At 48.8% G+C, this 14,462-nt stretch overlaps 1 protein-coding gene across 1 annotated transcript in view; it reads right to left on the bottom strand.

Moving 5' to 3' along the window:
• The window catches only part of MDGA2 (MAM domain containing glycosylphosphatidylinositol anchor 2), a gene marked incomplete at its 3' end in the record, with an annotated part of 126,341 nt that overhangs the window by 62,797 nt on the left and 49,082 nt on the right, over nt 1–14,462 (bottom strand). The window contains exons 3-4 of the mRNA XM_010143676.1: nt 12,392–12,588; nt 8,605–8,737 (exon numbers count right to left, since the gene is read on the bottom strand). Coding sequence (XP_010141978.1) covers nt 8,605–8,737; nt 12,392–12,588 — 330 coding nt within the window. The remainder of the gene's footprint in view (nt 1–8,604; nt 8,738–12,391; nt 12,589–14,462) is intronic.

The raw sequence follows: 14,462 nt of genomic DNA, 5'->3' as shown, positions 1-14,462 counted from the left end.
TGTCCCCGCCCACAGCAGGGAGGGTTGGACTAGATGATCTTTAAGGTCCCTTCTGACCCAAACCAGTCTATATGATTCTGTATGTTCACTGTACAAATAAACCTTTTTTTGTTTGTTTTACTTGCTCTTTTTCCCACCTCATTTTCACTGCCTTTACAATTCCAGCACTTCCAAGGGCAGAGGAGATACAAAGTTCTCAAACCCCAATTCTTTCAGGTAGGTGTTGTCCTTTTTTTTTTTTTTCCTTCACACATGGAATGACTGGAGTAATATTTTCCCAGACCAGCACACAGGGGGAATTCTCACCTGTGCAAAAGCGCCCAGACCCATTCCAGGGGTGGCTCCCCCCACCCAGGGCAGCTGCCCCCACCCATCACTCTGTGTGCCTTCACCTCGGACTGGGCTGCACATGTGCCCCACGTGCCGGCAGTCCCTGCTCTATTTCAATACCTTGCCTGGTCGGCAAGAAAAACAACTCGTTATTTTTCAGCTTCCCCTGAGCCTGACTGCAAAATAAAGAGGCTTAAAAGGTGACTGAAGTACAGGATCATTTTTTCTCAAGAATGGAAAATCATGAGGTCGCAGGGGAAGCAGAGAGGGGAGTTACAGAAAAGGAATAAAGCAAAGACTGGGATTATGTTTAACAAGGTCCATTTTCAGCTGGGCTCGGTCTTTATACGGTGACATATAGGTGGCCAAGCTGGCCTGCAGCACCAGCCAGGTAAGTGTCACGCACTCCCTGTGCCCTCCCTCTATTCTCAATAGCCCTTTTTTTTGTTTTGTTTTAATCCTCTCCAACTTTTCCTGCGATCCTCTGGTTTTCGCCCAGGGGGAGGCAGCTCTGGTGACTCATCTCTCTGTTCCCATTTGCCCGGCGCTTTTCATCCAGCAGCAGCAGCAGCACTTTGATGACTCGCACTCTGCTCATGCTGCCGTTCACGCACAGATGTGGCATTGATAGCTCCAACAGGGAGGAAGAGAGGCGGATACGGTGGCTATTCAGAGCACTTCCTCGGTGGTTACGCTCTGGAGACGACTACAATAGCTCCCAGCTCCCACACTGTAGCAACCATTCATTCTGTGGACGTTTTATCAAGAGGGTATGAAGGGAAGGCAGGACCCTCCCTTCAGCAGCAGCGCAGCGTTAAATCAGCTTAACCCGCTCACGAAGCTGCCCCCTTCATGGCTATATTTAGATGCATGGTTCTACACAGAGGCTTAAATTCATCCCAGCTAATTTCCACCACCGAGAAGGCAGGCATGCAAACCGAGGTCAGTGGATCTCGATGAGACACATGAGCACTCCTCCTGAAGCACAGCTCCTGCTCTCCAAAAACAGAAGGGGTGAACTGCACTCCAGAGCCATCTCTCTCCCTCTCTCCGCCGCCGACTATGCTCCCTGAACGACCAGGGAACGACAGGCACTGAGCTTTCAGACTGCACCGTAGGTGAGCCAAATGCTACCGTGCCACAGCAACCATCGCCTACGCGATGGGTGGATTGGGAACGACTGGCTGCCGAGGAGCTGCCAAGCAGGGCCCCTGGGGGCGATGGCAGCCTGGGTACAAAGCCAGCATCAGCAGGATGTGCTCGGTAAGAGGGAGTCACCACATGCGGGTACACAAACAAGACCTTTGCCAGGAAATGCATGGAACGAGCCCTGCCTGGAACCGCGTGGTTACGAGGCTGGGTGCTGTGGGGTACTCCACGTGCCCCGAAACTCTGAACTTCACCAGGGAGGTGGGTAGAGGACAGCAACAGCAACGTGTGAGGTCGAGATGATACGACTGGCAAGAGAGCTGGGTCCAGTATCCAGCAAAAGAGATGGGACAAGACAACCATCTTCAAACACCGGAAAGGGGAAGAGGATACTCTCTTCTTCGTGACACGGTGGACAGGAGCAGAGCGCTGGGCCAGCCAGCCTCTGCTGCTGGCAGCCAGCTTCAACAGACACCGGCAGGGCGATGTTTAGATCATTCTGCCATGAAGAATGGGACTAGATAACCTCTTGGGGTCCTTCCCAGCTTTATTTTCTCTGATTCCTTTTCGCTTTCGCATTAGACACACCCCCTCCCAGCACCTGAGCACGCAGCTGGCTGGGTTTCTGGTGTGCGCAGTTCGAGCCTCTTCAGTGGAGGATCACACCTCGCCGCCACGCTCCCCAAGGGGTCCCTCGCCAGGGGACCCCAAGAGCAGCGGGTTTTTTTCTGACTCTGTGGTCGGAATGACGGGAAACAAAGCAAGTTTATCGTGACAGACTATTGCTTCATGGAGGGATTAAAAGTGAATTAAGCCTTTTTCAATTTGTTTCCCTCCGCATGCCCAGCAGCTTCAGCTGCGATTTCAATGTCATGCAGATGAAAAATCACATATTGAAAACACCCATCTTTCTTCGTAAAAATTACTGTTGAGGATGGTTTCTATGTTGGAGACCGCCAAGAACTAGCCTCAATATTCTGTATTAATGAGCCCCCACACTCAGCAGCTCAGGCTGCTGATACGCAAACTAATGTACAATTTCAAATTCATCTGCGGCACCAGAAATGCTCTGGAGATCAAGATAAAAGTTTTATTTCCTTTTACTCAAATCATATTAGAAGAAGTATTATTGGAAGCCCAGGATTTCAGTGGGATTGTGGGTAAATATCATGCCTTTTCCCTGAAACACCCTTAAGAGGCTCCATTCGTGGCAGTGCTAGATCTGGGCATTCAGGCGTGTGGGTCAAAGTTAGCTGATGCTCAAGGTACCTCTTCCAGCTCTAAAGATTAAGTAGTGACTCACATGCACACTGGTGACAGATTTTAACACCATCTGCCAATAATTCACATTTGACACAGAGCAGAACTACGCTTGCAATGACACGACCCCTGTATTTCTAAAGGAGACTGCACTTCTTCCTCTAAGCATCTCCAAAGAGCAGCACCTCCTGACCACAGCGTGGTCCAGGCTAAGGCCGGGCGATAGCTCCTCAGGGCTTTCATCAGTTCTTACATGGACAACAATTCGCTGGGGAGAGGAGGTAATGCTGAATTCAAACAACAACTTCCACAACACTGTTCTGCCTTTTAATGTGCTTCTTTAGTCACAGCACCGAGGAATGATCTCCATCAGAAGGGACCTCTGGGGGCCTCTGGTCAGAGCCCTGCTTGAAGCAACGACTATTAGATTAGGTTGCTCAGGCCTCGTTCAAAGTTTGAGCATCTTCCCCAAGGTGAGCAAAGCCAGCTCCTGCAGCTTCCTCCCACGTGTCACCTGCTCTAGCTCCAGACCACCTCTGTGTGCTCCACTGGTCTTGCTCCAGTCCTTCCATGTCTTTCTTGCTCAAGGCAGCCCCGGACTGGACAGAGCAGTCTGATGCAGTCTCACAAGCACTGAGCAGAGGAGAAGGATCACTGTCCTGAGCCTGCTGGCTATAGTCCTGCTAGTACAGCCCAGCTTGCTGCTGGCCTTGTTGGCGTAGGCGCGTTGCTGGCTCACCTTCAACCTGCCTGCAGGGAACCCGGCTCTCTTGCTGCAGATCTGCTTTCTAGCCAGTTGGCCCCAACGTGTTCTAGAGCATGGGGTGGTCGTTCCTCTCCAGGGGCAGCATGTAGTGTTTCCCTCACTAATTTTGTGAGGCTCCTGCCTGCCCTTTTCTCCAGCCTATCAAGACCCCTGTATTGATGACCACTCCCAATCTGGTATCTGAGAACTTGCCAAAAGTGGTCTGGCTACCATCATTTTGGTCATTCATAATTATGTTGTATGGTATTGTTCCTGGTTTTAATCCCCGAGGGATGACGTGAGCCAATAACCACCACCTGGGCATGGCGACACCCTTCGTGTCCAAAGGCCCAGCCGGTTTTCCACTAAATCATTACCACCTCACAAATCTGGCTATAAGGAAATGACGGGAGGTCACATCAAAGGTCTTCCTAAAGCCAAGGCAAGAGGATGAGAAGGTACAATACAGGGATCAAGGTGGTGAATACAAACCACTCCGAAGTGGGAACAGGAGATGACAAAGATGCGGGGGAGCTGCTCCTAGAGGAGACACAACCTGTAGCACTGTGCTCCCCACACCCCAGAAGCCTTTGCTGCCAGCTCTGCCCCTTCTGTGCTTGCTGCAGTTTCAAGCTGTGAGGACTATTCGGAGGAAAAATTTCACTGATCTCAGGAATATAAACACACTAAGAGCTCTAAGTTGGCAGAAGATGTTAACAGGGAGAAGACACATGAGAGCGCCATAAAAACCCCTCTGAGGCCTTGGGCAAGAGACGGGACAGCAGCAACCCCAAAACCAGCCCAACAGGTAGAGCAGGAGCCAGCATCGGATCAGTCGGATTTCTTCTTGGGTACAGCACGTTCAGAGCGAGGCCACGAAATGGGTAACGCAGACAGGAAGAACGGAGTCATGGCTCAGCATGTCACCCCCTCGCAGCTGCTCCTCTTCCGACAGCATGGCTTCAAGCACACACCCTGAGAAAATCATCAGGGTTCCTCCTCCTTGGCAGAATAACCCCTTGATTTGGTTTTACAACTCCTGCTTGCATTCTCTTACCCAAATTAGCTTCTACGTGCCGATTTTAAAGGGACTCACTCTACTAAAAACAAATGAGAGTTGCAAAATTAGTCCCTTTGCTGTTCTTCCTCACATCTTGACTTCTATTTCTGTTCCTGCCACTCCCCAGCAATCTGCCAGCAGGCGAATCACCTCACAGCGATTCTGCTTCCCTCCAAACTTCTCAGCTATTTCGATAACAAACCTGCAGAGCGGGGGCTGTCTTCAGATACAAAGCGGGGCTGTGCTCAACGGGCGCCTCTACCTGCTGCCATACAACATCACTGCCAGTTGTCATCTTGGGCTTCAGCCTGCGCCTGGTCACACGGTTCTGAGATGATCTCAGCTTCTCTCGTTACAACATCCACCTCGATTTTTTTTGTATTTTAAACTGGTCTGCTCTGGGACAAAGAAATCCGTGTGTCTGAAAAGCGATGCCGCCTGCATCACGTCCAAGTACACTGATGTGTACAGCTAATTACCGCTCGGTTACTGGAGGAGAAGCATGCAGAGAATTTCCTCTGGGTTGGTTCTATCACAGCAAGCGATTGTTTCTCTGGTGATGCCACGACACACAGTCAAATCATCAGCAAGACTGAGTGAGCGCAGACGACAAAAGGTCACGGAGACAAGCTGGCGGGCAGCACTGCTCTGAAACCTGAACTAGTCACCCAAAGACATGCCTGGTGCTCCTCAGATTAGCCTCTCAGCTCAGATGTGCACACAGGAGTACTGATGTATGACAGACCCTGTGGCATAAATAGAGGCAGCAGACACCTGGGTCTGCAGTGCCTTCCTTGAGCCAAGTGTCTACGGTCACGCCCGAGTCACCTACAGCTCTTGGCGAGGGAAGGCGGGGAGACTCGAGAGTGTTTCAGAGAAAGAAAGAGGAAAAAACGAGCGTTGCCTCCGTATTCTCTAACACTATGGGAAGATTACCGAGCAGAAGGTTCAACAGGTGACTTGACTGTCATCTGTGAGAACCTCGCTGGCCCTGGATGCAGAAAGTAGAGGGTAGAAGCGGGATGCCGTAAGAGCAGTGCGGATTTCCAGGCACACACTAATAGTTACAGGGTTTTTTCACGTCTGCTGAGCACAATCTGCCAACCATCACCACGTGACAGGCACTCGTTCCAGCGTGCAGAAGTCCTGCTGCGCATCAGCGTGCGGTGGCAATCAATCAGGGCCAGCGGGAGCCGAGGTGCTCCCTGCAGCGCGGCAGCTTCCCAGCCGCCAGGCAGGCACGGTGTCAATCACAGGAGGTGAATGGCAAGCCACCGCGCACAGCTGGTCCTCCACAGAGCCCCACAAAGCCCACCTGGCTGCTGGGACTGCTGATGTCCCTGAGCAACCCAAGCTGGAGCGCACATCCATGGCAGGTTAAAACCTTCCTGACTTTGGTCACAAGTCCATCAGTCAAAGGGAGCCTGACAAATCATGCAACAGCGCCCGCACCATGCAATAAAAGCCTGAACCCGGTGAGTCGAATCACTGCTAGAGCGAGATGGAAGCCCACAGCTGCTGTAAGCCTTAGACGTTGTCCTCAGTCACCTCTCTGCAGTCACAGGCAACTTCAACCAAAACTTCTCACCCCAGAGCTGATAAACACGGAACAGCTGAACCACTGGCAATTTTACATACGATCACCTCATTGGCAGCTGAACTTAAACTCAGTTGAGCTGCACTAATTACAGTAAATATTGTGGATGCTTGCTACTCTGCAGACATCCCTGCTTGTCCCTCCTTTGTGTCCTTCAGGTGGGCATCTCCACTGAGCTTTACACTGAAACGAGAGGCAGGCTGGGAGTGCTCTATACCGGAACCGAGGACCAGGCTCAGGCTCTGCTTTTCATCACTTTGGATTTATCCTGGATTAATCTGGATTTACAATTTATATAACTTCTGAAGTTCCACCAGGTGCAGTTCTACCAAAGAACTTCTATATCAGATGAAGTCATGCCACATGAGAAAGGTTTTGTCTCGGAGTCATCAACACATCATCTTTGACGAGTTGCTGCAGTAATCACTATACGTAGTTAATCTTGCCCTTGAAGACGGCTGCAACTAAGTTCTTCACAAAAAAGTGTGAATCCTCCCAACATTTCAGGCTTCTTTACTTTGGAATGTACTCCAGAAGAGCAATGGCCATTAATGTAGCAAGACTCTCTTCTCCCAGACTAAACATGAATTTGTAAAGGGGAATAAGTCACTCTCTTTGAAAGATTAGAACATTATCACCTGTCCTCCGTTCGGAATAGTTATGTTATTTGATGTTCCCCCGTGACTGTAACATAAACCTCCGTGGCAGATGAGCTCCGACATGGACAGAGGCTGCTCTGGCTCCAACTGCAAAATTACGGCCCTGAAAAATGGGAGCAGCAACAACTCTCATACTCTGTTCTCATGGATGAAGGTGGGTGAGTTATTACTGGTGCTGAGAGGAGAGTTGCTCCCACTCACCAGTTACACCTCTCTGTGGCAGACAGGCTCTCATGCCCCTTCTGCTATGAAACTAGAGCAATCATTGAGGGACAAAACTCACAGCGCGATAATTCTTTTCCTGGCAAAATTAATGAAAGAATAAGTTAAGGGCTTCCAAATCCTTTTGCCAGACACTGTCGGAGTGGACGGCCGTTCCTCTCCTGCCGGTGGCAGCTCTAAAGCTGCGCTGTGGGTTTGCTTTGCAGTGGGTTGTGAACAGTAATGGTTCATACCACAGTTTTAAATCCCTGCTCTCAAATCAGAAATTCAGAAAAAGCTGAAGGCGATTCCTTGGAATAAAGCCGAGAGGACAGAAAGAATGTGAAATGTGCAAGCGCAAATAAAATTTGTAGTTCATCTCAGACGCACTCAGCATGTTAATGCCTCAGGTCTCCTGTTCACGTGGTGCCCCTTTCCGGTGTCCCGAGGCACACGCTATTAAGGCATAACATAATCTAACCTGAAGCCTCTAAATGTTACACCATTTGCTGCAGAACTGGTCACCAGAATACACTTCTCTGAAATTCTAATTATTTCGAAATCTCAGCTGAGAACTTTGCTCTAAGGCATCAGGTTTTTAACCCGCTTCAAACCTGTGATTTCCACCCTCCTGGAAAGCAGCATTCCCAATTGCGCTTCCTGTGACCGGCCGCCAGCACGAGGCTCTCGAGACACGCAGCAGTGGTGCAGCCACAGAGAGAGGAGGTGCACAACTGACTGCCCCGTCACAGACGAGGCCAAGGAAAAGAGCAAACACACAAGAAATGCCTCAACACGGAGACACATCAGTAAGAGACGGCAGCGAAACACCTGGTTATCCTCAAAGCATTTCAAAGTAACTGCTGCAATATTCTCATTTAAACCAATTATATCCGAAGGAAAACATTTTTGTAAATCAGTGTCAGAAATCGATGTTTAAATCAGTATAAGAATACATCAAAACCGTCATATAAGATCAATCACATCAATGGAAGAGTATAAAAAGGTTGATCTTCTCCTAAAATATTTTGTTGACCAAAAATAATTAGCTTTCAAGAAAGCATTAAGAAAGTATTTGAGTCTTTGTTTTTACTCTCTGCCCAGCCTGGGCTGGGACGCCCCTTCCTCTTACCTTGCTGCAGCATCATCTTCAAACATTTGAGTTGGAAGGGACCGTAAAGATCATCTAGTTCACCTTCCACTAGAGCAGGGTGCTCAAGCCTCTTTCAGCCTGGCCTTCAACACTGCCAGGGATGGGGCATCCACAACCTCCCTGGGAAACCTCTGCCAGTGCCTCACCACCCTCAAGGTAAAGAACTTCTTCCTAATATCTAAACCTCTGCTCTTTCATATCATACCCATAACAACAAACCTCCCTGACACTGAGGGTAAAAGTAAACTCTGATCTATATTCCAGAGAGCGATAACCACAGAGCAATAAATCAAAACTCTCCTTCAAATCCTAACTCCAGTGAGAAAAAGAAAACACCCAAACCCAGCTTCTCCACCTTGCTCCGGCCGCTCTGTGGCTGCACACGGCCACGAATGTTTTAAAGAAGAGACCGACACACAGACCCGCGGACATCGAACGGCGGAGACCCACCTGTCTTGTTCGAGAGTCGGAAGGACACCATCTTGTCAGGGATGCTGCAGACATTCCTCACCGAGGCGATGCAGCTGTAATTCGCGTAGTCCTGAGGTCGGAGGTTCTTCAGCTTCAGGATCTTTGTTTCTCCCTGCGCATGCAAGAGAGAACGTCAGGAAGGAAGCGGGGAACGAGCAGGGATGCAGGAGACACCAAGAGTGGCTTTGAGGAGGCAAGAGGAACATGCAGAGGTAGTTCATAAGAAGCAGATGCTGAAGTGATCCAGAAAACATATTTTATTTAATTACCTGAAAGAATGGCAGTCACCATGACCTAGAACTGGAGCCCACTTATACGCTGAAGGCAAAACAAAAGAGAGCAGCAAGGGGGAAATCGGTTTGACAGAGTTTTTGAGCTGCAGCATTATCAGGGATAATATACCTCAAGGTACAATCTGCGTGATGAAAAAAATCACAAGCTACAGAAATCCTGCTGTTTCCCTTTGAAAATGAGCTGCTGATAGCCTTTATTTTTAGCCAGCAGTTTAAGTGAGCAGGGACCTGAACAGGATATGTAATGAAGGAGCTCCTCCAGTCACCTCCACGAGAAAGCTGGGAAAGACAAGACCTCCACTGCAGCGCTGGGAAAGATGAGATTTCCACTGCAGTACTATGTGAAACGGGCAGCACAGAACCAGGAACTCAGGAGAAAAGGTAAGTTGCAGTGATATTTATGTAAAATCTTACACTATCGTTAGTCACAAGAGCAACAAAAAGCCAAAAGGAGCGTTAGACAGAATCCTGAGCATGGTGCGATGTCGTGGAGCAGGGAGGAAGGAAGCACAGCAGAGCACATCAGGGTGCCACGCGTGAGGATGCAGCAGTGAGGAGGGCTGAGAAACCATCATGTAGATCTACCTGTATGCATTATTCTCTCTAGCATTCAAATAACAAACTTCCTCGGGCTTCCAATCTCCCCTCAGCTGCCCGCTTTCAAGTCTTTGCCCGCGTTCATAGCGACAAGCTAAAACTGTTTTATGCTCAGATAAAGCTAAGGCAGAACCCCGGCCCAGGGAGGCAGACGCAGAGTGGACTCACAACGTGTAAAAAGAGCAAATTTCAGAAAATGGTCATTTTCACGGGTCCTGTCAAAGCTGAACAGCTTCTCGTGTTAACACAGCTTGAGGAACCTAGTACATTTTCTTTTAAACAATATCACATCCACCAAGTGGCCAGGTCTACATAAGCAAGAACGTGGTAGTTTGTGAAAATGCATATATAGAGCTAGCAAAAACCAACGAAAGAGACGGCCAGCCCGGCCAGAGAAGAAACACCCCCCGAAACCAAGCTTGGTAGCTTGGAGTGTTAGAACAAAAGTGCTTTGTACGTGTAACCAGTCCCAGGGAAACAACGTTATTAAAATTAAGCACATGCTGGTTTAGTGTTTGCCACACCGAGTGTTTGAAAGGCTGTTCCTAAAGATAAGGATCCTACTTAAGAAGAGGCGGTAGACGCCCCATCCCTGGAAGCTTCCAGGGTGGGGGTTTACCCGGGCTAGAAGAGGGCCTGATGCAGGTTAGCAGGAGCACGGCGACCCAAGTCGGTGACCTCGGGAGACGCGGAGCAGCTGCAGCGCCCCATCGACTCGTTCCTGAGCTGCGGACTCCAAGCTGAACTTGAGGGCTGAGCTCACAATGGTATTTTGGAGCCTGTCCCCAGATTGCAGAGATTTGTAAAAATGTATGTATTTTCTTCATTGGTTTGGATAATTAGTCTAATTATATCTAATTGCATAATTATTGTAAATACAGCAAATTTAATCTTGTGCTCAGGCTGTGCAATCACAACGTGCAATGAGGATGATGCAAACCGAGGGAAAAATTCTCCATCGAGATTTTGGTTTTGAAAAATTCAGTATTTCAAACACTCGCAGAGATGAGAACAGGTACGTCCGTTCAAGTTTTTGTCCCCGTGGCAGCTAAAATAAGTAGCTGACATTACCTGACTCAAAAAAACCCCCAACCTGTTCAAAGTTCAAGAATTTGCATAAGTCCAATTTTCCAGGTACCTTCTAGATGTAAGAAAACCACCGGAAAGAAGAACTAGCCTTTTGGGGGTACAATACCTCAGAAAATTTAATTGTGCAACCACTTGTTTTTCTCTTACATTTCATTCGATTTTGGATGGATCATCCACCTTCAAAGCAATCACCAAAAACACGCCACCGCCAGATCGTACCTCTGGCTGCTCTGAAGCCCAGCCCCTCTGTCCCTCTTCACAGCGGCTCTTACTGTTTGTTACCGTACCACAGGCTGAGCCAAGTATGCCGAGACGTGCAGGAGACATTTATGACTCTTGACCCTTTAATTACATCCTTTCCTCTCACAAACACCTGTCAGACCTCGTAGGCACGCCGACACAATACCCTAATTCAGCCTGACCTCCAACAAACGTAAAAACGTTATGGATAAGCTTTCAACTACCAATACAACAACCTGATTTATTCATTAACTCAGCCCAGACAGAGGTTCTAGGAAGAATGTTCCTAGTAACCTAAGAATATATATTTTTTTGTAATTTTGAGTCTAATTTCATGTGATACCATTTATTAGACATATTCGTATCAGAGAACAGGTACAGCCATCACCAGCATTCCCATACTCCAATGTACACCAAAAAGTCCCATCTCAAGGGCGTCCCTTTCACTGAAAACACTGAAAAACTCCCGTTTACACGCTTGGGTCCAAGGAAACAAGCTGCAGAATTGCTAAACTGGGTCCGTACATATTAAATTAACAATAATCTCGTCACATTTAGGAGACCAGCACCTTCCCTTCGTAATCCAATTCTCATCTCTGCGAGGCTCCAGGCTACGCGCCTCCCAGCCAAGCACCACGCCGCTGTAGCAATACAGAGCTGTCAAGTACAATGAAAAGAAAAGATGAAGGTGCTCTCAAATCATTAGCTGAGAATTATTTATGGAAGTTGCAGGTTGCTTTCTGCTACAACCACCAAATTACCAGGAGTTTTCACCTCTGTCTTCGCTCGTTATTGCTTCAGACTTGCCAAAACAGTTTTTTCTCCTTTTATCTTTTTTCCCCCCTTCTTTTTGCCGACACCGTCACACGCTTCTGTCCATAGACAACAAGATGCGCCAGCTTTTTATTCTGAGACTGTGCAGATATGCTCACAATAAATTAATCTGATCTAATCTGACAGACTCTTTTGATGGCCCCGGCTGCCTTCCTGGCTGCGAGTGAGAGAAGAAGCCTTTAAAAAGCACGACTTTCCTCTTCTGCCACCTCATCTTTTCTGTGGGTAATCCCGGAACAAAACCTTCTATTCAAAGAAGTGAAAAGCAGAATAAAATAAAGTAATAAAAAAAAAACCAAAGCCCCTGATGGAGTTGCCGTAGAGTTCAGCCTTCCTGAACAGCCTTTTAGGCTGCGACTTCTGCGCGAATCCCGTCGCGTCGTATCGGCACAGATCAGGACCGAGCAGCCAAATCAGAGCTTGGGGCTGGCAGTGCCCAGCAAGCCACCTTCCAAGGGGCTCCCGCAGACAGCCCTCGCTGTGCATCTTCCCCTGATTCCCTACTGCATAATTTCACTCAGAATTAAAAGAGATATTTTATATTAGGAAGCCTCAGCATCACATACAGGTGTTTGTGCCGGGGCGTAGCCATGGCAGGGACAGGCCCGTTACTCACTCCTCACACCCAGCAGGGACACGCAAGCAGCTCCAGTTACGACGACTCTGGTGCAAGCAGCCTAAGGAAGGGAAAAAATTCTGTCCTTTCGTCCTACCTGGGTAAAGAAGGGCTCATAGATCTCCACTCCTTTGTCAGACCCCTGCAGCAACACCTCCTGGCCGCGTCGCCAGCTGTACCGGACGGGCGGGTTGGAGTTGGCGACGCACCTGAGAAACACCGTTCGCTCATAGTAAAACTGCTCCTTGGCTTCCCCGATGCTCTGGTGGACCGTCACTACCGGATCATCCAGATCTGCAGAGACAGAAGCAACAACCCAGATGAAGTCAGGCCGCAGGGCACCCTACGGCGGTTCTGCGATGGGAAGCACATGCATCGCCTCGTATACAAGCCAGCAGCAAAACAGAGGCGATGCAGCTCTGACAGCCACCAACGCACATTTTAGGGCTTTGCAGGGCATGTTTTCATCAGCACCTACCGCAACTGGATCTGCATTTACGATCAGGCAATGGGATATATCAATATATACGATATCACACATGATAATGCCAATCACGTGCTATCATGCTTCCACTAACATTCAGGTTTCATCCAGTTTTCATCCTTCCTACTTGTTTCTTATGTAAAATTTTCATTTAAATGACTCAGACAAAATAGTTTAGAAGCTTTGGAAATAAATAGACAGACTGATTTGCATCTCAATGGCAGGATCCTCTAGAACATAGATCATGTGCGTGCAGCTGTTTCCCTTTAAAGCAGCAATTTAATACAGTAATTTAATGTGTATTCCCTTCTTCTAGCTACATGCATTTAACTTCACGCAGGTAAATTCATTGCAGGCTTTAGAACACGCTTCTCTTGATTAAAATACAGATATCAAGTAATTACTCCCACTGCATCAGCTCCAAGAAAATTAGATCCCCTCAACAGAATTCACTCATCTTATATGGGGAAGAAACAACAATAATCCTTGGAATATGAGGTCACCTAATTAATTAATTTGGGCTTTATTCCATCATGAATGAGTAGATTCCTGTTTGCAGAGTGTTACTGTGGTTTATTACATGCTTCCTCTGAAGATTCAAAGTTAATAAAGGAGGAAACAAAACAACCAAAGTGATGGCTGTGTTTCCTAAGTGCTCCTTAAACCCACTCAACCTCCAAACGAGGGGGCGAGCAATTCCCTGGTGAGCTTCAGGGAGAAGTCACGCCACCTGGAGGGCTGGCAGCCACGGGGACACTGCTGCTCCAAGTCCAGCCCCGACGTTTCAATGGGGCGTCCAGGTTTGGCTCCAGCAGGTACAACACGGGCACTGATGCTGCTGCTGACAGAGCGAGGAACAATCTGCCTAGTTCGAGCTGTCCCGATGCAGGCTGCGCCATGCAGCACCGCCAGGCTCCCGTGAGTGCCTCAGCCCTGACTGCAATAATTTCAGCACCTGCTCAGCGGCGCTTCCTCCTTAGAACAAAATACCACGAACGCTGTAAGCAGCGCTTAACGCGCTGCTCGCCCACAAACTCAACCCTCTCATGGCAAAGTCCTGTGGGAGAAACTACCCAGATCTCGTTCACCAGATTTGTTTGGGGCCTCAACTCAGTGAAATAGAGTGAGGTGTTCAAATCTTGGCACAACCACCAGTGTTAAAGGGAGCATTGTCACACGCAAAGGCACCCGTACACCCGAGTTCCTTTTCAAAGGCGTTGAAAACAAGGACAGTTGTTTCTGGGGAAGAATCACACGCTTTCGGCTTCCTTTTCTCCAACTGCGAGATGAACACCACTGGAAACACCACAGTGTCTGGTGCAAGATGGATCGTCAGCACAGCAGTTCTTCAAAACTGTGAGTGTTTGATAGTTTCAGAAACCACAGTCATCAAATCACAAAATCACAGAGTGATTTGGGTTGGGAGAGACCTGCCGAGCTCACCCAGCCCATCCCCCTGCAGGGAGCAGGGACATCTGCACCCAGAGCAGGGGGCTCAGAGCCCCAAGGGCCAACCTGACCTGCCATGGGGCCAGCGATGGGGCTGCTGCCACCTCTGGGGGCAGCCTGGGCCAGGCTCTGCCCACCCTCAGCACAAACAATCTCTCCCTTCTCTCTGCTCTGACTCTCCCTCTGGCAGTGGAACCATCCCCCTTGTCCTGTCCCCACAGACCCTGCTGACCAG

The sequence above is a fragment of the Buceros rhinoceros genome, unplaced genomic scaffold (genome assembly GCF_000710305.1).
Source record: "Buceros rhinoceros silvestris isolate BGI_N320 unplaced genomic scaffold, ASM71030v1 scaffold6109, whole genome shotgun sequence".
In the NCBI taxonomy this organism is placed as follows: domain Eukaryota; kingdom Metazoa; phylum Chordata; class Aves; order Bucerotiformes; family Bucerotidae; genus Buceros; species Buceros rhinoceros.
The sequence above is the reverse complement of the archived record's forward strand: the minus strand, read 5'-3'. Positions and strand labels throughout refer to the sequence as shown.